Raw genomic sequence first — 25,117 nt, forward strand, 5'->3', positions numbered from 1 at the left:
AAATTTGACGGTACAGATTATGCATTTTGGAGAATGCAAATTGAAGATTATCTGTACGGAAAGAAGCTTCATCAACCGCTGAGCAAGAAGCCTGAGAAGATGGATCAGGATGAGTGGGAGCTCCTTGACAGACAAGTTCTGGGTGTTATAAGGTTAACACTGTCGAAAAACGTTGCTCACAACGTTGCGAAGGAGAAGACCACAGAAGGGCTCATGAAAGTTCTCTCTGATATGTATGAGAAACCTTCGGCAAACAATAAGGTGTTTCTCATGAAGAAACTCTTTCATCTAAAGATGGAAGAAGGTGGCCTGGTTGCCGCACATGTGAACGAGTTAAACACGATTGTCAACCAACTGTCATCAGTTGAAATCGAGTTTGAAGATGAAGTGCGAGCACTGATTTTGTTGGCATCTCTGCCAAATAGTTGGGAGCCAATGAGGGCAGCGGTTAGTAGTTCTGTGGGTACTCAAAAGCTCAAATTCAATGATGTTAGAGATCGTATCCTTGCTGAGGAAGTTCGAAGGATAGACTCTGGGGAGGCATCAACGAGCTATGCTTTCAACGTGGAAAACAGAGGGAGAAACCCAGATAGAAATAACCGGAGTAATGGCAGATCGAAGTCAAGGAATGGACGGGGTCAGTCCAAATTCCGACAGCCTGCAGAGTGCTGGAATTGTGGAAAGACAGGTCACATTAAGAAGAATTGCCGAGCACCACCGAAGAAGGAAGACAACACTAGAGGCGGAGCCAATGTAGTGACACGTGAAATCGCTGATGCATTGGTAGTGTCTGTTGATTCCCCGAGGAAAATTGAAGCTCGGGATGCAGCTACAAGTACCACCAAAGCGTCAATATCTTATGTTTATAGCCCAGTCGATTCATGGGTTCTTGATTCAGGAGCGTCATTCCACACCACACCGCACCATAACATTATGGAGAATTATGTTGCGGGAAATTACGGAAAGGTATATCTTGCTGATGGATTACCTTTGTACATAGTTGGTATTGGAGATATCAACCTGAAAATGTCAGACGGACGTGTGTGGAAGATTACGAAGGTCAGACATGTGCCAAAGTTGATGCGAAATCTGATCTCAGTAGGTCAACTTGATGATACGGGCCACGATGTTAATTTTGGTGGTGGAGCCTGGAGAGTCAAGAAAGGTTCCATGGTGGTGGCTAGAGGTCATAAAAGAGGCACTCTTTATATGACGACGAGTTATCAAGACACTGTTGTTGTTGTCGAGAATGCCAAACATACCAAGTTGTGGCATTGTAGGTTGGGGCACATGAGTGAGAAAGGGATGAAACTCATGGTAGAAAATGGCGCTCTTCCGGATCTGAAGACGGTGGATCATCAGATGTGTGAAAGTTGCATCCTTGGGAAACAAAAACGAGTTAGTTTCTCTAAAGAAGGAAGAGAGCCAAAATCTGAGAAGTTAGAGCTGGTGCACACTGACATGTGGGGACCCGCTCCTGTTGCATCGCTGGGAGGTTCGTACTACTATGTGACCTTTATCGATGACTCCACAAGAAAAGTGTGGGTTTACTTCATGAAGAACAAACATGAAGTGTTTTCGGTTTTCAAAATATGGAAAGCCATGGTTGAGATTGAGACGAATCTCAAGTTGAAGTGTTTAAGGTCTGATAATGGTGGAGAGTACATCAGCGACGAGTTCAAGAGATATTGCGCTGATAATGGGATCAAGATGGAGAAGACTATTCCTGGAACGCCTCAACAGAATGGAATAGCGGAAAGGATGAACCGAACCTTGAATGAGCGTGCAAGGAGCATGAGATTGCACTGTGGATTGCCAAAGACGTTTTGGGCAGATGCAATCAATACCGCAGCCTTCTTAATAAACAGAGGACCGTCTGTACCGTTGGGATTTAAGATCCCTGAAGAAGTTTGGAGCGGAAAGAAAGTAAATCTTTCTTATCTAAAGGTGTTCGGATGCTTAGCTTATGTTCATATTGATGATGCTGCAAGAAGTAAACTTGACTCGAAGTCTAAGAAGTGTTACTTCATCGGTTATGGTAACGCGGAGTTTGGTTACCGGTTTTGGGATGATGAAAATCGGAAGATCATCCGCAGCAAGAATGTTGTGTTCAACGAAGAAGCGTTGTACAAGGATAAGCTAAGAGAAGGCTCGGAGAAGAAAGAGCCTGGAGCTGTTGACTTAGAAGATATCCTGACACCGGAGTTGCCACAGGATACTGCAACGGCAGAAGAAGAAATCTCTCAAGACGAGAGTGGTGAGGCTGAAGAAAGTGATGATTCTGAAGTGGTCCCATGTACACCAGTAACGGAGTTACGACGTTCAAGAAGAATCATCAGAAAGCCAGTAAGATTCTCTCCATCGCTCAACTACATTCTGCTCACAGACAGAGGCGAGCCTGAATGTTATGAGGAAGCTATGCAAGTTGATGAGTCGATCAAGTGGGAGCTTGCAATGAACGACGAGATGGACTCGTTGTTATCCAATCACACGTGGGAGTTAGCAGATTTGTCTAAGGAGAAAAAGGCATTGCATAACAAGTGGGTCTACCGAATAAAAGAAGAAACTGATGGGAGTAAGCGCTATAAAGCGAGGCTTGTTGTGACGGGATTCCAACAAAAAGAAGGCGTTGACTACACCGAAATCTTCTCTCCTGTAGTCAAGATGGTGACCACTAGAACGGTTCTTGGGCTGGTAGCACAAGAAGATCTGCATCTTCAACAGATGGATGTGAAGACGGCATTTCTTCACGGTGATTTGGATGAGAAAATTTATATGAAGCAACCCGAAGGCTTTGAGATCAAAGGGAAGGAAAGCCTTGTTTGCAAGCTGAAAAGGAGTTTGTACGGCTTAAAACAAGCTCCATGACAGTGGTATAAACGGTTCGACAACTTTATTAAAGGCGTTGGTTTCTTGAGGTGTGAAGCTGACCACTGTTGTTACTTCAAGACGCTTGAAGAGTCCTACTTGATATTGCTCCTATATGTCGATGACATGCTGATAGTAGGAGCAGACTTGCACGAGATCAATAGCTTGAAGACGAAACTCTCAGAAGAGTTTGCGATGAAAGACCTTGGAGAAGCAAGACAGATTCTAGGGATGAGAATCAGTAGGAGCAAGGAAGGTCTTAAGCTATCACAAGAGGAGTATGTGAAGAAAGTCCTCAAGAGGTTTAACATGGATGACGCGAAGCCAGTTAGTACTCCCCTGGCAAGTCACTTTCGGTTATCCAGAGAACAGTCTCCAAAGACGGAAGACGAGATGGCATGTATGGATAAAGTTCCATATGCTTCTGCTATAGGAAGCCTGATGTACGCGATGATATGTACAAGGCCAGACATTGCACATGCAGTGGGAGTCGTTAGCAGATTTATGAGCAATCCAGGGAAGGAACATTGGGAAGCCGTTAAGTGGATTTTCAGATATCTAAAAGGAAATCCAAGTTTATCGCTATGTTTCACGAAGTCTAAGACGGGATTGCAGGGATATGTTGATGCTGACAATGGAGGTGACATTGACAGCACGAAGAGCACAACTGGGTATGTCTACACCTTTGGCGGTACTGCAATTTGTTGGGTTTCAAAGTTGCAGAAAATTGTATCTCTATCAAGCTGTGAAGCTGAGTATGTTGCTGTAACGGAGGCAACAAAAGAGATGATATGGCTACAGTCTTTTCTAGAAGAGCTAGGCCATGACCAAGGGAAAGGTGTGTTGTACTGTGACAGTAAAAGTGCCATCGATTTCGCAAAGAATCCGGTTTACCATGCTCGGATGAAGCACATACATCGTTGGTATCATTTCATCAAATCAACGTTGGAAGATGAAATGTTGGTGCTTGAGAAGATCCCAGGAAGCAAGAATCCGGCAGACATGTTGACGAAGGTCGTGCCGTATGACAAGCTGAGGTTGTGTGCAACCTCAGTTGGCTTGTTGGAGTAACAAGTCGGGGAGACCTGCTACATTGATCAAGGTGTGAAGACAGATTGAAATCAGTCTTCAAGTGGAAGATTGTTAGTCAAAGAAACACGTTTTTTGTGTTGGTCGGTGATGGACGGTGAAGTTGGACGGTGAAGTTGGACGGTGAAAGAGGTGTTTGTCAACAATTACGTCCACCTACTCCCCAAGCTTCTTCTATAAATACTCAACGTAAGGTGAAGAGGAAAATCATCCCAAAACAAGAAAACAGAGAGAGAACGAGAGAAGAGAAGAGAAGAAGAAGAAAAAAAAAACATTTTTTTTTCTCACAAAAAAACTTCTTTAAGAAATTACGAGTAATTTCTTAGTGTATTTGGGATCGGGGTGTGAGTTGTGAGCTTGTAAAATTTCTCTGGTTGATAATAAAAGATCTGTAGCAGGTCCGGAGACGTAGGCAACATTGGCCAAACTCCGTTAACAATTGTGTGTGTGCGCTTATTTCCCGCTCCCATAAATTCTGGTTTACCGCAAAATTTGACCGCATATTTCCTGAAATTCTGTGACTCGTGTGTGAATAGAACAACAGTCCCCCAGTTCCCACACTTATCAAAATTATGATCATGCCTTATATGATAAACCTATATATTTCCTTTTTTGAGTAACTTCTAATAATTAACTAACCAAATATTTATCTAATGAAAACGACATTTGGAAATAACATTGTTCTAAAAAATCAAAATATACCAAACGTTCATCACTGTTACTGCAATGGCAATCGTTATTGGGATGGGCTTATAGTTTAGGCCTGCATGGCCCAATCGTTATTAAAAAGGAAATGACGGTTGTACCCTAAACGAGGGTACATGCATGGAGACATATAAAAACCTTCCCCACCGCATCTAATTTACAATAATCTATCAAAACCTGATTAAAAAAAAAATACAACGCCGCTTTCGAAACCCTAGCAAAAAGTCTTCTATCTTCTCGACTTATCTAAGATGGAAAGATCCGGGATCGAAGTAAGTAATCATCTTTTCTGCTTCCTCTTCTTATTCTCCTTATCATAATGTTCTTATTTTCTCTGAATGAATATGGTTTCTTTTAATTTTATTGTTCTTCTTGTACCCTAGGGTCTGACCTTGAAATACAGTCGTACCGTTCCAGTTGAATCAGAACAACAACGGTAAAAGTTCGATTGCTTTTTTTCTTTCTTGTGATCTGTGAGATGTCTCGGTTCATGTCACGTTGATAATATTGTCCTAAATTATTGCTGCAGTATAGTTGGTTGCTTTGTTTGTGTGTCTGAGATTTGTGTCTTTGTTGGCTTTTTGTACCTGTGAGATATCTCGTTCATGTCAAGCTGATAATATTGTCTCAATTATTGCTGTAAAGTTTGTGTTTGAGAGTAGTATCCGTAAGATTTGTTCTTGTCCTCGTTATATTACAATAACGTTGATTGCTTGCTTATCTGTGAGATGTCTTGCTCTATTGTCCTCATCAGCAAAGTTGGGTTGCTTGGTGTGTGCGTTTGAAATTTTGATTGCTTTATTTGAGATACCTTTGTGCTTGTCCCAATTATTTTATTAACGTTGTTGTAGTAAAGTAACGTGACGTTGATCGCTTTTGTATTTGTGAGATGTTGTCTTTTGTGTTCGTCTTGTTCATTATGTTGTTTGGAATATGTGTATTTAATAAGATGTGCTGTTCTTGTCACAGTACTTTGGACGGTGATACGGATAAGTTCGTCGAGAACATGAAGTCCTTGATGGATTACCATGAGAGCCAGATTAGGATCAGTGTTGAAGGTTTCAACACCTCGGGTGATCCTGTTGAGCTCTACACTTCTTTGCAACGTCTCTTCGAAACCTGCGGAGAAGTGGACACATCGAGATCAAGATAGATCCCGTGACAAAGCAGCTCATCAGGTTTGTAATATTTTTTTTTTAGCTTTTTCTTCTTTTTGGGATATTATTTTGAAATGAACACTTCTAATTAACTGATAAATTCATGTCAAGTCCTTGCGTCCTTGTCCTTCGCGGAGAAGGGGCGAAAGAGAGAGCTTTACTTCTCGATGGAAGTGAAGTTGGAGGAAGGAAGCTCACTCTTTCGCCAATTGAGCAGCCTACTGATGGGATGACTACATCCGCTCGAGCTGCAAAGTACGTTGCAGACTTCCAAAGGAGCAGGTAATCCTCTTTGTTGATTTCTCTCTTTATTTTTGATTCTGATCAGTTATTTGAAACTGATGATCGTTAATTAATAATCTCAATGTATATTCTTTTCTTGTAGAAGCGAAGCCATATCCGTTACGGGATATGACCCTTCTCTTCCTCAAGAAGATCTCAAGAGTGCTCTGAGGAAGCACTTCGCTTCCTGTGGCGAAATCACGGACATCCTCATCCTCGACAGGTTACAACCTTTTCAACTTCTCTCTATTACTTCTGTAAAAAAAATAAGCGCTTTTTTAATGCTTTTCTTGCTGTATCTGCAGCCGCGCCCTCGTCCACCTTTATGGGCTAGGCTCCGTGCACCGAGCTGTCCAGTTGCATGGAACCATCCTCGGAGGGTTCAAGTTGACCGTCGCGCGCGAAGCCTGAAGAAGCCGCTCGGACTAGCCATGAAACTATTACTTGTTGTGGTTGATTTGAAAAATTTGAAAACTTGGGTAAAATAAGACTAGTTTAATATTGTATATGACTGTTATTACCTTGTTTTGTTTATTTTATTATTACTCTTTTGTGATTTTATTAGTAGTCTAAACCCTTTTCCTGTCCTTTTCTTCAAGCATTTACGTCCCTTCAATTTGTATTCAAACAATGTCCTACTCTTTAGATTCTTCATAGCAACAATCAATCTTATTTTTATATTGAACGCCTAACGCACTTTTGAAGCATTAGTAATAGATCCATTTGGTTTAAGGTAACCTAAAACCATGGCGGCAATAGATGGAGCTAAGAGCCAAGAAGATTGTAAGCTTAAAGACATGAAACCAGACCTTGGAGAGGAATGGCCACACGGAGGACAACGTGGAGGAAGTGGATGGATCATCATCGAACGAGTAGCAGTTGAAGTGTTTGTGCGAGATAAAGAGATGGTTACTATAGGGAAGATCGTGTTTGATATGCATGAGATTCCTACTAGAGTTCCTCCTGATAGTCAGTCCACTTGCACATCAATGGTACAATATAGACTAGAAGCTCACCGTGGCTAAACCAAGAAGAGGGGCAGTTTGGCTTGGGACGCAAGCTGACAAAGCGTTTCCTGATGCTTACTCTGTTCAGGGAGAAGGTGTTCAAAGCGTTAGGTCTAAGGTCTATGTATCTCCAAAACTGTGGTATCTATCTTCGGGTTAATGTGATTGAAGCACAAGATGTTGAGCCTAGTGATAGGAGCCAACCGCCTCAAGCTTTTGTTAAGGTTCAAGTTGGGAAACAGATTCTGAAAACCAAATTATGCCCTTGCTAACAAGACCATGAATCCTATCTAGTCTTTGTAGCTGCTGAGCCATTTGAAGAACAGTTCTTCTTGACGGTCGAAAACAAGGTTTCATCAGCTAAAGATGAAGTCATGGGGAGGCTGATCTCACCGTTGAATGCGTCTGAGAAAATATTAGACCACAGAGCTGTTCATTCCAAATGGTAAAATCTCCAAAATTTTGGGTTTGGGGCACTGGAAGGAGACAAGAGACACGAGGCTCAAGTTCTCTAGCCGCATTCACCTGCGAGTTTTTCTTGAAGGAGGGTACCATATAATGGACGAATCAACTCTTTACATCAGTGACGTGAGACCCACGGCAAGGCAACTATGGAAGAACCCTATAGGTATCCTTGAAGTAGGTAGCATGAGTGCTCAAGGGCTTTCACCGATGAAGACTAAAGACGGTAAAGCGACAACAGATCCTTACTGTGTTGCTAAGTATGTGGACAAATTAAAGTGGGTCAGGACTAGAATCATCACTGAGAGCTTTAGCCCTAAATGGAATGAGCAGTACATGTGGGAAGTGTATGATCCTTGTACTGTCATTACACTTGGAGTGTTTGATAACTGTCAAACAATGGAGCAAAAGTTGATTCAAGAATAGGTAAAGTAAGGATCAGATTATCAACCCTAGAGGCCGATAGGAACACACACAATTACCTGAACTAGAATGTAACACAGCTGGTTAATATCTCTAGCGCTTGAAATAGTTTCACAACAACCTCTTAATTAGCATTTCAGTACTAACATCACTATAAGACTATCTCTATTCATCTCCATTAATCATAGGACTTCAGATTAAACATCTTCAAGGTAGAAGAATTAGGACCGACAAGCCGCTGCCTTCTTTTAACAAATCTTGCCTCGTCGTGGAAACAGTCAGTGTTCAGTGTACATGCACAAGCTACTAGCTACGACACCTAAAATCTCTTCTTTGCTTTTTGTTTTCATTAAAAAGGGACATAAGATTAAGACATTGCCAAAACAGACACACTTTCTTTTACATTATGCCAAAACCTAAACTTTTCTAGAAATACTTCGCAATCACACAACTGGACGAATTCTTTTTTTCTTATAAAGTATTTTTGTATCCTTTACTAGTTTTCTAAATACAAGGACATTTTTTTTATTAATATAAGGACATGTATACACACACAGGTTGGCGTTAAACATATAAACTCCATATACTTCGTCCAACAAAATCACTATACTTTGGTGTCTTCTTTTATGTCTTATCCATTATTACTATACGTATACGTTACCGTCTTCTAATAGAATTAAAGACCAAAGATATTTTAAATAAAACCGGGGAAGCAAAAATTTATGTTAATTGGATAAAGTCGTAAGTACTATATTCTATGCACATGTTAAAAAGTAGTATTCTATGCACAAAAAATTATATTTATTTGTAAGCTCTATTTTAGTCATAATAATATATTTCTTCACGTAATCCACAGAATTTGATAATGTTCAGTGACTGAATTCTGGAATGTGGATTAATCTAGTATATATAAGATATGATTTAATATGGTGATCAGTTTTTCAGTAGAAATCCAAAACTTAGGATTATCTAATGATCCACATTGATTAGTTAAGTTTACGATATCATCATGACTAATTTAGACACTTCCTACTAAACGATGGCTAATTTTATAATTATCTTAAGTTGTGTGAGGGTGTAGCACAAGTAGAAGGAAAGGATAAAATGCATAAGAAAACACATATATAAAAATTAGAAGAGTGTAAATAAAGAAGAGATTTACCTTAATGATCTCAGATGAGCGGAAACCTCCCAGGCACAAGAAGCAACGTTCGGTTGGAGTTTTCCAAGCGCCAGAGATGAGGTGAAACACATCGTTCTTAGCGACCATGGCCTTGAGGTTAATCAAATGGTCATAATGAGCTAAACAAGTGTCTACAAACATCCTAAGCTCGTTCTCGATCGGCCAAGTGCTCTTGTGTCGCCACCCTTAGTTCGGTTAACAGCCTCTGCTGCTCTTCTATCTGTCAAAACCTAGTAATTTTCAGTTCAAAAAAAAAAAAACCTAGTAATTTTACATATATATATAGTCTGAACTATTGATTTGTTGAAATACTAAAGTGTTTAAGAAAGTGCTCGGCACTAAACTAAACACGTATATATAATCAGGCTAAACGATTTTTGGTTGGTTTAAAACTTGGACAATATATTAAATAAATAATATAACACATCTATGCTAGGTTAGAAAAAATAAAGAATAACACATCTAGCGCAGCCATCAAAGAAGTGTTGTATTTATCGTCATGTGCTAGCTTTGCTATAAGCTTATTTCATTATTATCTCTGAATCTTCTATTAGAATCAGTAGTGGTCTTGAGCATAGCGAAATGAAACATTGAACAAAGATCTCTAAATTTTTTTAAAAAATCTACATTGAAAAAACCCTCCAAATTTGTTAGAAAAAGTTTTTTGTTAAAACTTTGCTAATGGCCCCCAACATTAGAGTAACGTCCCTGATTAGAATGTGTGAAACTAAAGCAGAAGTAAAGTAGTACTGCCTCTGCTGGACTGCATATGCTTTATCTCTAGACATGAAGTGTTGTGTTTAGAGACATGTGCCAGCTTTTCGATAAGCTTGTTTCATTGTGATCTCTGAGTCTTCTATTAAAATATGTAACCTAAGCAGAAGTAGTTTTATTAATCACAACAAAACTCTAAACTCTTAAAATGTAATAATGTTTCCATTGTCTCAATCTCAAACTCCAAATTTATGTAACAAAGGCAAAAAACTATTCACATTTTTTTAAAAAAATATGATACAGGTGGCGCGATCTGATTGGGTATCGTCTGCAAAGAAGAAGTCCCTGGGGTCCATCTGCTGTGAGTGAAGTTTCGGACCTCCACGTCTCCGGATAAAGATCCGCGTCGTGACACGTCATCATCTCCTTCGTTAGGCTCCTCTTAATCAAATATTCTCCAATTCGTCTCCAAACCAAAACTCCCCCGCTTTGGCTAAAGCTTTCATGGTAGATGGCGGTTAAGCTACATCGACCGGGTCTTACATCGTCAAGGTAATTTCAATTCTTCGATTCTATCGATGAAATTAATTACTCATCGTGATGTTTCATCTCCATGATCTTGCTCGTACTTAGCGTGAATTAGGTTTTCGAAGCTCAAATGAATCGTCCTTGACAGTGTAGTTCAGTTCTCGTTGCGTTGCGTTGCCTGTGAGAATTTTAGTTGTTGTGAGCAAGTCAAGTGTTGGAGGGTAGTTTAATAGGTAGAGAGATTTGGTTGCTTCTTGGTATAAAACATCAAAGGTTGGGTGAAAGCTATGTTAGAGCTCCTATAGAAGCAAAGTAGATATTTAGCTGAGCTTCATGTACAATGTTAAAGCTATTTTGATTTATTTGTTTTTTTAATTCATTACTCTTCTTCTTGTGTTTGTAGCTCTTCGAACCCTTGTCTATCGCGGATGTCCATTGGAACTTTTACATCCTGCAGAAGAGTGGTGGAGTTGGATTACACATCGAACTTCTCCGGGAACTCGAGTAGACGGTTGTTTGTAACATATGATGTTCTGGAGAGTAAGAAGGTAGGCTGGTATAGATCGCAGAGGAGGAGAATGCGGCCTTTTCTCCTTGCAGCATCTTCTGACGACGGTGTGGCTGTCAATGGGACTCCCCAGCCGAGAGCTAGCGATGACGTTGAGGAGATGAGGGCCAAACTCAGTGGATCTCTACAAGATGAGTACAACTGTGATGAACTTATTCAGTCTTTGCATGATGCTGCCAGAAGTTTCGAACTCGCGCTTAAAAAGAAGATTTCATCTTCCAAATTGCCGTGGTTTTCGGCAGCCTGGCTTGGAGTCGATAGAAATGCTTGGGTTAAGACATTTTCTTATCAGGTATATACTTGTTTTGTTTGCACCCGTCCATGGTACCATGATAGGGCGGTATGCAACTGGATTTGAAAATTATTTGCTAGTTATTATCAATTCTCTTCCCATTGAACATTAGCTTTCACAAAGTATTTCTTGTCATATTTTTAGCTATAGCTCAATTCTTTTTTTACGCTCGTTCATTCTCAGGCTTCCGTGTATTCCTTACTACAAGCTGCGAATGAGGTTTCATCTAGAGGAAACAACAGAGACAAGGATCTTAATGTCTTTGTGCAAAGGAGGTACTGTCTTAGGAGTATGATAATCTTCCTAAGAGTTTCCTTTTGAAATGTTTCAAAAACTACTAGTTACTGTCTAAATAATAATCCCATTATGTTGCTTATGGTTATGCCTGTTTTGATGTTTAAATAATCAAATTGTGCAGTTTATCACGCCTAGCTGCTCCCCTTGATAGCATGATGCGGGATAAACTATCTTCCAGTCACCCTGAAGCCAACGAATGGTTTTGGTCTGACCAAGTTCCTCCTGCTGTGACATCTTTTGTGAGTTGTTTTGAGGGGGACCAACGATTTGTTGCTGCTACTTCTGCGTATGTGATTTTCTTACTCTTCGTATTAATTAGTAATGTGAAATACTCGTTTGACTGTAACATCTTTGGAATGTGATGAGGCTTTATGGTTCATTCCAGCTACGCCAAAGGCAAGTCCTCAGCTGCAAGCAATGAGATTGATGTGTCACTTCTCATGCTTGTGCTCAACTGCATCGCAGCAGTCACGAAACTTGGCCCAACAAAACTTTCGTGCCCGCCCTTCTTTTCTATGATTCCGGATACTACAGGAAGATTGATGGACAAATTTGTTGACTTTGTTCCAATCCCTCAGGCCTATCACTCAATTAAAAGCCTCGGTCTACGCAGAGAATTTCTTGTTCACTTTGGACCACGGGCAGCAGCCTGCAGAGTAAAAAGTGACTGCTCTACAGATGAGGTTGTCTTCTGGGTTGATCTTATACAAAACCAACTGCTTCGGGCTATTGATCGGGAGAAAATATGGTCAAGATTAACAACGTCTGAAAGTATCGAGGTAATGAATAGAGAGTTGTAGTGTACACATCTAAGCAGCTTTTAACATTTCTGTGTAGTGAGCTCATAACAGTATTTGAAAATATTAGAGTTATGTGCAAATGCAATTATGGTTAACATAATTGCTAAAAACGTGGCAGAAACAGTTCGCAAGTGTGTAACGATTCATAGCGTGTTTAAATTGTGAAAGTGTGCAGTAACAGAATATGGTTGAATACTTTAATGTAATATCTTGATAGTTTATCAGGACCGGTTACTGTTTCCTTGCAGGTTTTGGAAAGAGATTTAGCTATTTTTGGATTCTTCATTGCCTTAGGCAGGAGCACCCAGTCTTTTTTAGCTGCAAATGGTTTTGATGCGCTGGAGAATCCTATGGAAGACCTTGTCAGGTGACTCATTATTTTCTTCTGTTGGCTTCCCATACTCTTCGTTCCACACTACCACTTTAACTCGCAATCTTCTTTGTGCAGGCACTTCATTGGGGGCAGTCTCCTGCAATATCCTCAACTTTCAGCCATCAGTTCGTACCAGTTGTATGTAGAGGTAGGCATAAATCATACCGTCATTGGTGGAATTATCCTTTAACCATTTTGAAATCTTATCATGGAAATTCATAGTGTAGGTTGTCTGTGAAGAACTAGAGTGGCTCCCTTTCTATCCAAATAAAAAGGACTCGCAGGCAGCCAAACAAGCACATGGGCATAGAAGCAGACCAGAAGGGCCACCTAATTATGATGCTCTTCCTCAAATATTGAATGTTTGCTCTTATTGGCTACAGAGCTTTATTAAATACAGTAAATGGCCAGAAAACCCATCAAATGTCAAGGCAGCAAAATTCTTATCCACAGGGTATCTTACTTGTTTCTTATCAAATTTTTGGATAGTTAGTGAATTAGTCCGCCATCATATTTACTTTATTCTCAACTTTTAGGCACAAGAAGTTAATTCAGTGCAAGGAAGAACTGGGGATATCAAGGTAAGCAAACAGATCGATAAATGGGATAGAAAGACGTTGTGTATCCAACTCTGTGCACTCTGCATTTTTGCACCATTATTAAAAATCAAATGATTTAATAGCTTTTAATTGGATAATGTGTGATGCAGTTTGGCAGTAGCAGAAGCAGGGTTTATTGACATGAATGCATTATCAACTGAAGAGTCAAGCTCATTTGACAAGGTCGGTATTCTCTGTATTAGTCATGAAATTTTACTTTACTTTTTCCGTACACCAATTGAATCCAGATTTTTGTTTAGCACTCCAGTGACTATCAAATGTAATATAGCTACTGACAGCACTTGTTTCCCAGGCTCTAGAGAGTGTAGATGAAGCTCTGGTGAGACTGGAAAGCTTGCTACAGCAGTTGCATTCATCAAGCTCATCCTCTGGAAAGGAACAAATAAAAGCTGCTTGCTCTGACCTAGAGAAAATAAGGAAGCTGAAGAAAGAGGCTGAATTTTTAGAGGCATCTTTCAGAGCCAAAGCAGCTTCCCTGCAAGAGGTGTGTAGTTGTTATATCATACCTTTCCTCATGCAGTTTGGATTGATATTCAAGTGCTGATACTGGAGTTTGCTAGACTAACCGAAGATACACCAACATTTACCCTTTTTACGAAGTGTAGCATCAGTTTTGGTGCCTGTAATATGAAAACAAAGATGATGAGTGCATTTCGTTTTATTAAACGTGTGTGGATGACTAAAATCTCATGTGGTTCACTCAGGGAGGTGGTGACAGCGACTCTCAGGGGTCCTCTGAGGAACAAAAACAGAAGCTAAAAGGAAAAGACAAAAAGAATTCAATCAGCTCTGTAGATCAAGGCACAAGGTATGTTGCATGTTCTGTTATTCAATAATATCATCTGTGGTTTGAGTATATGTTGTAGGTTCCCCTTCGTTCTCTTCTGGTTGCAGAAACGTATTTATTCTTTTCCATCTATATTAGTAGGAGTCGTGGATTCTGGGGTTTCTTTGAGCGCCCTCCAAGGAAGAAGCCTGCCCCCAAGGTGTTCTTTAATTTCTTATCTAATGCGAAGCATATCTTATACCTAATATTTTTGGGAATATTTCTGCTTATTCAGTTTTCACCCCGTCAGAAGATACTTTGTTAAAAGGTTTCAGTTTTTTTCGCAATAAGCAGGTAGATGAATATACTGAGAGATCCAGAGAAAACGTAGATAGCGTTGATTCCGAATCCAATGAGATATATCGGTTCGAACTTCTAAGGAATGAACTGATAGAGCTGGAGAAGCGGGTCCAAGGAAGTACAGATGAGTCGGTAAAGGAAGAGGTTAGTAATTAGTAACCAGACTTTGTATGTGTTCTTTCTTTCATGGTTAAAGCTTTTACGATGGTAGCAGATGATCATTTGCGTCTATCTCACATCACTTTGTTCCTTGGCAATCAATTTGGCACGTTCTGCAGGGAGGGGATCCTCCTAAATCAAGCAGTAGTATGAAAGGTGTGGAGTTGGTTCAAAGCTCAAAGAAAGAAAGCGTCATTGAGAAAACACTCGACCAAATCAAAGAAACAAGCACAGTATGAAAGTCATTCCAAGTCTCATGGCACCTGCAGCTTCTTTTTGTCTACTTCATGATTTAATTACTAAAATTTCGCTTTACTGTGATTTTTTTGATAGGACGTGTGGCAAGGTACGCAGCTTCTTGCATTTGATTCAGCTGCTGCTATGGAGCTGCTTCGAAGGTCTGTAATAGGAGATGAACTAACAGAGAAAGAAAAGAAAGCTCTGCGCAGAACTGTGACTGACTTAGCATCAGTTGTTCCTATTGGTGTTCTTATGCTTCTTCCTGTGAGTAAAAACTAACCTCATCAGATTCACAAATATCATACTTCCATCCGCATTGGTTGTTCATCCTTGTAAAGAAGTTTCTGTTTCACAACTTATCATTGGCACCAAAGTCGCTTCACCGTTAATTTTAACTAATCTAATGGGTACGCGTATGTCAAACAGGTCACAGCAGTGGGTCATGCGGCTATGCTTGCCGCAATTCAAAGATATGTACCAGGCTTGGTAATACTTTTTTTTTTAATACTTGCTTTGCTCTCCTGTATTATTTTTCTATCTCTGTTCCCTAAGTTGACAAACATCCGTCTTTGTTCAGATACCTTCGACCTACGGACCCGAAAGGTTGAACCTATTAAGACAGCTCGAGAAGGTCAAGCAGATGCAAAATGAAACAGAGCCTGAGGAAGGCATCGATGAAGCAGAATCATGAACAGATTCAAGATGCAAAAATCAGTTTATACATCACCTTGTTCTATATAATTTATTGACAAGAGAGGTGTGCATAGAGAATCTCGTTCCATATGTCTGTGTACGCCTGGTAGGCACCAGTGGCTTCAATGTTGAGGAGCATCAGCAGGAGTACCACTTGAGGACCATCTTTCCTATACTCTTGTCAGATATGTAAAAATGTTGAGAAACTTAAAACCTTAATATGTTGATATCTCATATCTTCTTCAGTTACTTCATAGATAAATTTGTATCAGGTTCCTTTTGTCAGTCCATTACATGGTGTCGATCAAATACATTTTTGACTAAACCAGAGAACATAAGATATCTCTTATCTCGTATACTGTTTACTCTTTGTTACAGCGGTAGCTGCAAGAGGCGGCATGGAGACTTTAAGAGCATGATTATTGGGAGGTTCTTAGGGTGGAGTTCTTAGCGGAATATAAGAATCCGTCTCTTAATTTTTAACTAAAAAAACTAAGAATCGTCTCTTAAAACTCTTATTTAAGAGCCGGTTCATAGTTTTTTTAGTTAAAATTTAAGAGTCAGGTTCTTATATTCCGCTAAGAACCCCACCTTAAGAACCCTCCAATAATCATGCTCTAAGACCCGCCTTACACCGTGTCTACATGACACGAGCTTCTAATTACAAAGACGCTCTTGCAAGCTTTATAAAAGGTTACCATGAGGGTGTCCAGCAAGTTATGCAGAGCAAAGAAGAGTCTCAAGTCCCTAAAGATCATGAAGCGGACAACTCTAAAAAGACTACCTGACCTTTACTTGTTAGCTCCAAAAATAGGATTCATTAGGTTTAATGCGAGTATGTACTTTGTGACGCCACTTCTGTACTTCTAGAAGTTTATATGTTAAGCAACTTTAGTTAACGTTTTCAAACTATATACTTTTTTTCTTCCCAAGTTAAAAGCATTGTTGACCTTAAGAGATGCAATCGTTAGTGGAATTAAATCCATGCTATCTGTAACAGTCTCCCATAATGCTGTTGTAGGAAAGTTTGGCTAGGCCTTGAAGTTATCAAAAACCATAGATATCAGATAGATTTCAGGGGGGGGGGGGGGGGGGGGGGGAAGTTGAGCAGTCGATTCAGAGCTGTACTTTAAGTCTTGTTATGATCAAAACTAACCCCTGAGGCCACTGAGCATCTTAACTGTAACCAAAAAGCTTGAAAGACTAGTGATAATGGCACATGTCTTGAAGGGTCCCTCTCCCACTTGTTGAGCCACTAAAACCATTGGGCGGAGATCAGTTTTTGCTTTCAAGTCAACAAGTAAGTATCTATCCTGAATCTGTATGGGCCCTTAAGAGAATCACCTGTGGCTAAGTAAAGATTAAAGTATATTTAGAATTAACTGTTGAATATCAACCCAAGCTGTCAAGTCAAAAAAATGTGTCTGCCTTAAAGATTAGCACTTGTTTGTTACTGCACTCAAAGTTAGCATGTGCGCGTACAACCCGTAGCATTTGTAGTTAGTGAGTGGTCATGATAAGGTTGTATTGTTTCCATCTCTGTTATGGAAACTTTCTGTCTAATCAAGACTTAGCTTTACTCCATTGGTGCTAATAGGCAGATAGTTATTGCAGCAATACCATATGATCAAGGCTATAAACCCCATGTTTCATAGTTTCTTGAGATCCAAAATGATGTAGAAACAATGTACGGTAAAAACAATATAAATTAATAATGTCTATGACAGAAATTCGATAAAATAATAAGATAATAGTATTTTTAAAAATACTATGTAAATATATGGTCCCGTTGAAATCATAAATTAATAATTTTGTATATATAAATTTAAAATAAGTACAAACAAACAATTGTATTATTTGCTTTATTTCACAATATAATTATCTCTATATTTGTTTAATACTTCATTATATTTTTTTTTATATTTAGTAAAATTATATCTAAACCACATTTAAATTTTATAAAACATATTTTTTATAAACCAAATAATAAAATAAAAATAACTTGAAAGTCGAATTTCAAAAAAAGAATTAGTGTATATACGGTAAATAGATTATTTTGTTTATTTTATAAAAATATATATTCTAAAATAAAAGAAATCTAGAAAATGAAATTATTTTATAAATTAATAAAGCTATAAATTAATAAAATATCATAATCTATGCATTATTAATTTATAGAGTTTTTATTGCAAGTGCTAGATAAAGATATCATTGGATCATACCAGAATCTCTTTTTGGAAGCACATGGAAGTGGATAACCGATCCAATCACTGATATTTGTGTATATATAATGAGAGGTAAAGATTGAAGAGCACTAAAAGAAGCAGTGCATGAACATACGATCGCTTTCAACAGATGATTGACTGTTCATCTGACCTTTGTACATGAAAAAAGAACAGGTTCTTGTAGGACTATCTCAATTGTATAGACTTCCTCCCTGAGATAAAATGCATAATTGTATGAATAATCATACATAATATACATGACTTATTCATGCACTGCTTCCAATTAAAGGACAAAAATACATTATAATCATTTGACTTGATTGATTTGATATTTAGTTAAAATATTGAATTGAACCATGCCTTACATGTTTGGTTTACTTGCAAGAGAAACTATTTGAAGAAGCTAGTTAAAAACATAACTCCAATAGTTGATAAAAAAAAAGTAACTCCAATAAAAATAAAAATAAATTATCATTTGGTTGGCCCCACTTTTTCTATATTAATCTCATCAGTTTCCAATTTCATCTTTCAGAAGAAAAACCACGAGGTGGTGGACTAGTGGTCTTGAGGTAGTTACCACAACCGATACGGATCCGAGTTCGAATACCTTCCGTGACTACGGAATGCTTTACGCCCACCCAAAGTTTAAAGTTAACGCGGCGTTGGTGCCGGGTCCTTGGGTAATGGGTATTAGTGCCGGCTGGTTCCGGACCAGGGGGATTAGATGGTTGGCAATCGGAAACCACGTGCGGAGTACGGGTCTTTGGGCAAACGGAAACCACGTGCGGATTACGGGTCGCTTCTGAACCTCCTGTTAAAAAAAGAAAAAAAAAAATCATCATCAGACAAGTACAAGTATACACCATGATGCATGTGTGTGAATACATCATCTGATCATATGTATTCAATTCTTTTTCCTTCCGACTTTGGAAGTACAAGGACGAAGAAAAGAGTTTTCCTAAAATTCAGCGATCTGTTTTCTCCTTTCTAATTTATTTTTTCCAAATTATTTACATACAGTACAGAAGCCAATGAGATATTTTTATTAAAAATGCATACAAAATTTTCAGAAAATTGGCATCTGTATAGAGAATGCCCAAAGTCTTCGTCATTTCTTGTCACGTCTTTGGATCTCTCATCATCGTCTATCTTCAACCTGCTTCATCGTATCTCCCGTGAAACCTATATTCTGTTTTTATAAATTATCACTCATTGTTTTATTACAAAGATATTATCTAACATGCATATAATTGTATCCACTCTTGAATACAAAACATCAATTTTGTTGTACACATTTCCTTATTCATGTTCATTTTATTTTCTAAAAGTTTAACATTTTCTTAGCATTGTTAGAAAAACAACCGTGGTTAATTAATTATCTTATACCAAAATTAATGAAAGTGGGCTCTAACAAAGTGGCCATGTGCCTGCTCAAAAAGTCTCTTAACAGATTCCTGAATCCTCTTCATTGTATTATTAATTAACACACCAAAAAAAATCTCCTAATCAATCTCGTTTATTTAATTATATGTCTCATCTCGAGAAACAGCGTCGCCCATGTGTATTTATAATCACGTATCTTTAAACTATAGTATCAATGATGATGTAATGTACCCAACTTGAAACAGATATATATATATATATAAAGGGTAGAAATATTAAAATTACCATGTTATGAGGCTGAGGAGTGTAATAATTGTACATGTTTTGGCCGTAGTAGCTGTCATGACGAGGACACTCAGCGGCGGCTGCCGTGGCAACCGAATCATCTCCGTCGTCTTCATCCATTTGACATTCCAAATTCACACCAAAAAGCCTCACCGTCCTCGAGCTCCTGACGGCGGAAGACGATGGTATGGAGTGCGTCTCCGTCGCTGTTGCTACGGCGGCGCCTGTAATCTCGACACGTGCACTTCTTTAATTTATTGAAGGAAAGAAACAAAGACAAGAACATAAATAAACAAAAATCACGTTTCTCCCATGAGATTGGACGGTCTTCTTCACGCGCTCTTACATAAACAACTTGGAGATAATAAGTAATAGAAGCTGTCGGGTCTTTTTAAAAATTAGAAAGCAAAAAAAAAAAAATCATAGCTGTATTATAGAAACTCAGGTTGTTAATACGCACATAATAGGCAGTATATCGTGTACATAATAAAAATAAGTATAAAAAAAATTATAAACATATAAATGAATTAGGTGTTTACTGTTGTAATCCTCCCGACAACATAAGATTAGTTGATGATACTGAACACCATTAAATAAATTAAAATTAACCTGAAATTATTTTGTTATCTCTATCCCCTATATATTATTCGAGAATCATTACACATGTCATCACTGGAATGATTCTTAGAATAATTAGAGAAATACGTTGATCCATCTAATTATATAATAAATTTTTTATTAAACTAACAATAAATTCATCATTAATGTACTTTATTATTTTTTTAAATAAAATTTACGGAATTGCCTAATGTGGCTAAAATATGTATGAGAATTAATGATTTTGAATAATAAAGATTTGATAAAAAATAGTGTATCTTCTATCATATTTGTTTAATTTTAAACAATTAAATAAATTAAACAACCACAATAACCATATAATAAACATTTAGATTTTTATGTATATGTTATATTTTGAATTTTTACAAACGGCTATAAATGACTAAAACTATTAAAAGTCTCACATTCAAATTTTATGATCCATGGTTTAAAATTTTTGTTACGACAAAATACAAATGATTACAAAAATTATATAAGTAAAAATTATAATTTAATTAATTATTAAGATTAATATATATCGTTTTAAATTAAAATATAAACCATATAAAATACAATATTTTAGTTTCAAATTTTACTTTGAACAATTGTTTTGATAAAAGTTTTGAACGATCATTGACAACTTATTTTTTTAAAAAAAATTATAAATTATTAAAACTATTAATCCCACAATGAAAATTTTGTTAACAGTAATTTAAATTTTTTCTATAAAAGATACAAATGATCAAAAAAACTATATGAGTAGAAATCATCATTTAATAGACATTAATATTAAAAATATACTAAAATATATTTTTTATGCTAGTATCATTTAAATTTAATAACATATCCTATCAAATATTAAAAAGATATTTTTTGGATTAATAAAATTGATTTATATGTTTGCACCAATTTAATTATATATTTAATAGTTACTGACTTTTAATTATTTAATATATATTTATTTGTACATAATATGTAAAAATATTTAATACATAAAATAATTTTTATATATAATGTTGATTCCGCGCAAGGCGTGGATCTTAACCTAGTATAATATTATTTGAAAAGTCAGTTTTCTATGTGTCGCGCTTACGTTAACTCTCACGATGGTTGATTACATTGATACCTTTATATAATATTGCTGATTTTTTATTTAGTTTCCTTTTAAAATTTTCCAAATAACATAGATAATAAAAAGCAAATATTTATAAAGTTTAAAAAGCAAATTTTAAAACGAAAATATATGTATATATAATATGATTTCATTAAAAAGGAAAGTTAAGAAAATAGTAATATTCCATTTAAAAAATATTTATAAATAACATAAAATATACTTTTGAAGTAATGAAATAGTTTCTTTATATCTATATTTTCTTATATGAAAAATATATATATTTGTATATAATGTAGTGAGTTTTCTATGTGTCGCGATTACGTTAACTCTCACGATGGTTGATTACACTGATACCCTTAATGAATCAAAAATGTTATATTTAAATAATATTGTTTATTTTTTATTTAGTTTCCTTTTAAAATTTTCCAAATAACATAGATAATAAAAAGGAAATATTTATAAAGTTTTATGTATATATAATATGATTTCATTAAAAAGAAAAGTTAAGAAAATAGTAATATTCTATTTAAAAAAATATTTATAAATAACATTAAATATACTTTTGAAGTAATAAAATAGTTTCTTTATATCTACATTTTCTTATATGAAATATATATTTTTGTATATAATGTGAATACCAAAGCAAATCAAATAATTACATAATATTTTAAAATAGCACAACACTATATACTGTAACGAGAGAAATATATTATATTTTATTATTATTAAAATTATATGTTTTCTTAATATATAATTTGCTTTTAATTTGTTATGTTCGTAGAACTTAATATATAATCAAGATACCAAATCAAATCTGAATTCTCATTTTAAAATTATTTAAAATAAATTTCAATTTACCATTCAATAAATCTAAGGTATAAAATTATTTAGAATTTATAAAATATTTTAATTATTGTAATTATTGATATGTGTTCATGAACTTTCAAAAATGTATGAGTTACTTATGTATGTACTTATATATATGCATGCGACTTTAGAGTATTATCGTTATATTAATTTATGTAATTTGGTCAGACACTTTAGTTTATTTTTATTTTTTTTATTCTAAGCACAATATATCTTAAAGTATACATAATTTTCCTTAAATATATTTACATATTTAAGATAACAACCAACCTAAATGCAAACAAGAAAATTTAATGAAAATTTTAATATATTTAGAAGAAAACATTTAATATTTGAATTCAGAAAAATAGATGCAATCGAATATATCCAAATGATAACTAAATCGACTGTAAAAAACAAAACCGACTAGATATAACATATCTAAAATAATATGTCTTACTAAAGTAATATAATATTATTAATATAAATTATACACAAATTATAAATTAATTTAAAATTAAAACTAAAAAGTAATCAATTATTATAATATATTTATTTTATAAATATTTATATCACATGAGCACGACAAAATCACCTAGTATAATGTATATAATAAGTAAGAAAATGATAATACGGTAATAATGAGAAATAATACTTATAAGTTATAACATACCATAGTGGGAATACTCTGAGTGAGCAGGACGATTAGAGTAATTACTATACGGTGGAGCAGTCATGGAACTAGAATACGAAGTTGGATTCGCGGCGGAGGAGGAGCTTTGACCGCGTCTACGCCAGCCAATAAAGAGTCTCCGGGAATCAGAACGTTGCCGTTGGAAGAAAACAACATCGGCTGGATCGAGCTGTTTGTCTTTGACGTATCTGCTCCATCCTTTAGTCAACACGTAGCTTTGACTGCTGTTCCAGTAAGAGTATCTGAACCTCCAGCACTTGCCTGACTCGTCTTCGAAGCTTAGAAGCGTCCCTTTCTCATCAGCATTATCGGAGATGGTTGTGTTGAGAGGGAAGTACTTCTCCGCGTGCTGTTTTGGTATGACGAGACGGTTGAGCTTGCCAACGTCGCTGGGTGTGAGAGATTTCTCGAAGAGATACTCTTTCTGGTCTTCACTGAGCCATGCGGCGGCGGTTGTGGTTGGCTCCGATGTGTCGGTGGTGTGGAGGTTCTGCCAGAAGAGAGTGTGGTGGTTGTCCGTGGAGTAATGGTTGACTGACATTTTTATCAATGGGGAGAGAGTAGAGAAGGGTGGTTAGGTGAAAGAGAGAGGTGGGTACTCGTTGTACTAATATAGTATGATACGAAGGAGAGTGGGGGTAAAAAAAATGACGTGAAAACTTTGGCAAAACTATTTGAGGAGAGAGCAGCACACGACAACCAGACGACTTTCTTTTTAGGTTTTGCGTGATGTTTTATCTTTTTCCATCATTATTACTTTTTTTCTAGGAGTACTACTTACAGTATTTTTATTTATTCTATTTGTGTCTCTCTATCTATCATTATAGGTTTATATCGAAATATATGCTATCTTGATAGTTCATGGTAGTATTTTTCTTGAACACAATGGATTCCATGATGATCACTTCAATTTTATTTAGATCTTTTATAGGAAAGCCTTGAACATTTTATTTACAATATTCTCTCTGTTCCTGAAAGTAAGATTTTCTAAAGTATGCACGCTTATTAAGAATTTAATAAATGTTTATAATTTAATTTATTTTTTATTTTCTTATACACTTTCCAATAATTTTCCACCAATAAAATTTAATCAATTCAAATATTCTCAATTCATGTTCCTCAAAAATATAAAAAAATACCTTAACAATATAGAATATCTATCTTTGTGGAACAAGAAAAAAATCTAAAACATCTTACTTTCGGGAACGGAGGTAGTATATATTAATCTGGCATAACTTTCAGGGGATATGAAAAGAAATCCTCAGGTGAGGACCAGGTAGGTGATTAGGAAGAGGATGCTCTAGACAAGAAAGAAGAACTAAAAGGTTGTTTTTATAAAAATAAAAGGTTAAGCTACACGAAAACCCAAAGAATCATCCCATATAGAGCTAGAAGTATCTGAATATTTGAAAACGAAATGCAAAATTATTGGAAGAAAAAAAAGAAGTTAAAATGAAAATGTTATGGTGTCACTTATTTGTGACATCTTTTTTCTTGAAACTGGGTGCAAGTTATCTATAACATCCTCGGGAACAATTATGTTCTTTGCGTGTTTCTCAAAATGTTACTAATTTTGACGCAATAGACATCATATGGATACGCATTTTATTACTCCGTGTGATAAATATGATACGTAATGTTTTGGCCGTGTTGTTCAATGCACTAACGTTAGCATCCGTCATCAGTGTTAGATTTCAGGTAATTTCTATTTATTTTCGGAAACACAACTCATCTACACGATCTTTTTTAACCAGTTAAAAAAAGATTTGGTGATAGAAATTAAATACACTTTTTAACGTTGCGTCTATTTAAGGTAAATAAAAAAGTGAGAAACGATTGGGACGTCTAAGAGGTACGTAGGAGTAAAAGTCTGGCAGTATAGCTGCCTAAAATATTATAAGAACTACTGAATTAGGACGAGCATGTTTGATCTTCAGCTCCGTTGGGAAGAAAAAATACTATAATTTAAAATAATTACAAATTCACATTCTTTGTATTTTTTGTTTTACATATATTTACTCCATATATCCAACTAACCCCTGCAAAGACCAATATAATAACTCAAATAATAAAACTCATGCATTTACAATTTGATTAATTAAAATATATTATGCCTGTCATAGTTCTGGAAGAAAACAACCCAAACTCCATTGACTATTGAAAGGTTGAAAAGACAAACATATAACCCTTTTTCTTTTGGGGGACTATATGTAGTTTACATAAAATTATATATATATATATATATATATATATATATATATATTTAAGTACAGATTTTGATAAGTTATAATTCTTATGAAGCAATTTGTTTAAAAAAACGAAAAGAGAGTAGTAGCAAATCCACAAAAGAAGTAAAAATTAGTAACTTAATAATGTAAGTAAGGTGC

The 25,117-nt window shown here is 36.2% G+C and overlaps 3 protein-coding genes and 1 pseudogene across 9 annotated transcripts; 3 read left to right on the plus strand and 1 right to left on the minus strand.

Annotated features, from left to right (window-relative positions):
• Positions 1-4,595: 4,595 nt before the first annotated feature.
• LOC106426299 lies at positions 4,596-9,073 on the plus strand (annotated as a pseudogene). The gene is made up of 6 exons (XR_002656636.2): positions 4,596-4,934; positions 5,046-5,098; positions 5,632-5,840; positions 5,931-6,101; positions 6,205-6,324; positions 6,407-9,073. The product of XR_002656636.2 is annotated as an FT-interacting protein 1-like (transcript).
• On the plus strand, positions 5,923-6,512 carry LOC111197904 (nucleolin 1-like). Its single transcript, XM_013867024.2, has 3 exons — positions 5,923-6,101; positions 6,205-6,324; positions 6,407-6,512. The coding sequence occupies exons 1-3, from the start codon at positions 5,923-5,925 to the stop codon at positions 6,510-6,512; spliced, it is 405 nt and encodes a 134-aa protein (XP_013722478.1).
• A 1,202-nt stretch (positions 9,074-10,275) lies between the features above and the next one.
• LOC106426388 lies at positions 10,276-15,911 on the plus strand. 2 transcript variants are annotated; one of them, XM_013867105.3, is made up of 18 exons: positions 10,276-10,442; positions 10,822-11,278; positions 11,462-11,553; positions 11,697-11,861; positions 11,961-12,354; positions 12,624-12,742; positions 12,824-12,896; positions 12,976-13,202; positions 13,285-13,329; positions 13,458-13,530; positions 13,661-13,852; positions 14,073-14,176; positions 14,294-14,354; positions 14,489-14,638; positions 14,773-14,886; positions 14,987-15,157; positions 15,320-15,379; positions 15,471-15,911. In XM_013867105.3, the coding sequence occupies exons 1-18, from the start codon at positions 10,402-10,404 to the stop codon at positions 15,582-15,584; spliced, it is 2,652 nt and encodes an 883-aa protein (XP_013722559.2). In that variant the 5' UTR covers positions 10,276-10,401; the 3' UTR covers positions 15,585-15,911. The 2 variants fall into 2 exon arrangements, with proteins under 2 accessions (XP_013722559.2, XP_013722560.2); XM_013867106.3 differs by having other exon boundaries at positions 14,297-14,354.
• A 1,906-nt stretch (positions 15,912-17,817) lies between these two features.
• Positions 17,818-23,881, minus strand: LOC106426369 (B3 domain-containing protein At5g06250). Of its 5 annotated transcripts, none has more exons than XR_007321051.1 (4): positions 22,710-23,846; positions 19,480-19,703; positions 18,871-18,993; positions 18,487-18,622 (listed from the first exon to the last, which is right to left on the minus strand). XR_007321051.1 is itself a non-coding variant. In XM_013867086.3 (3 exons), the coding sequence occupies exons 1-3, from the start codon at positions 23,269-23,271 to the stop codon at positions 18,440-18,442; spliced, it is 969 nt and encodes a 322-aa protein (XP_013722540.1). In that variant the 5' UTR covers positions 23,272-23,881; the 3' UTR covers positions 17,818-18,439. The 5 variants fall into 5 exon arrangements, 3 of the variants coding, with proteins under 3 accessions (XP_013722540.1, XP_048607774.1, XP_013722542.1); XR_007321049.1 differs by having other exon boundaries at positions 18,871-19,000; XM_013867086.3 differs by lacking the exon at positions 18,871-18,993 and having other exon boundaries at positions 17,818-18,622; positions 22,710-23,881.
• Between the last annotated feature and the right edge of the window lie 1,236 nt (positions 23,882-25,117).

Source organism: Brassica napus, chromosome C3 (assembly GCF_020379485.1).
Source record: "Brassica napus cultivar Da-Ae chromosome C3, Da-Ae, whole genome shotgun sequence".
NCBI lineage: Eukaryota > Viridiplantae > Streptophyta > Magnoliopsida > Brassicales > Brassicaceae > Brassica > Brassica napus.

Bases quoted from the DNA above. Each gene is read 5' to 3' on its own strand.
- LOC106426369 (XM_013867086.3), bottom strand. From the start codon at position 23,271: ATGTCAGTCAACCATTACTCCACGGACAACCACCACACTCTCTTCTGG. The intron at 19,704-22,709 runs GTATGTTATAAC...TCGAGATTACAG, and splicing joins CTCAGAGTATTCCCACTATG to GCGCCGCCGTAGCAACAGCG. The intron at 18,623-19,479 runs GTAATTTTAATA...TTTTTTTAACAG, and splicing joins CTCCTCAGCCTCATAACATG to GAGGTTCAGAAGCGACCCGT.
- LOC111197904 (XM_013867024.2), top strand. From the start codon at position 5,923: ATGTCAAGTCCTTGCGTCCTTGTCCTTCGCGGAGAAGGGGCGAAAGAG. The intron at 6,102-6,204 runs GTAATCCTCTTT...CTTTTCTTGTAG, and splicing joins GCAGACTTCCAAAGGAGCAG to AAGCGAAGCCATATCCGTTA. The intron at 6,325-6,406 runs GTTACAACCTTT...CTGTATCTGCAG, and splicing joins GACATCCTCATCCTCGACAG to CCGCGCCCTCGTCCACCTTT.
- LOC106426388 (XM_013867105.3), top strand. From the start codon at position 10,402: ATGGCGGTTAAGCTACATCGACCGGGTCTTACATCGTCAAG. The intron at 11,554-11,696 runs GTACTGTCTTAG...CAAATTGTGCAG, and splicing joins AATGTCTTTGTGCAAAGGAG to TTTATCACGCCTAGCTGCTC. The intron at 14,177-14,293 runs GTATGTTGCATG...CATCTATATTAG, and splicing joins TCTGTAGATCAAGGCACAAG to TAGGAGTCGTGGATTCTGGG.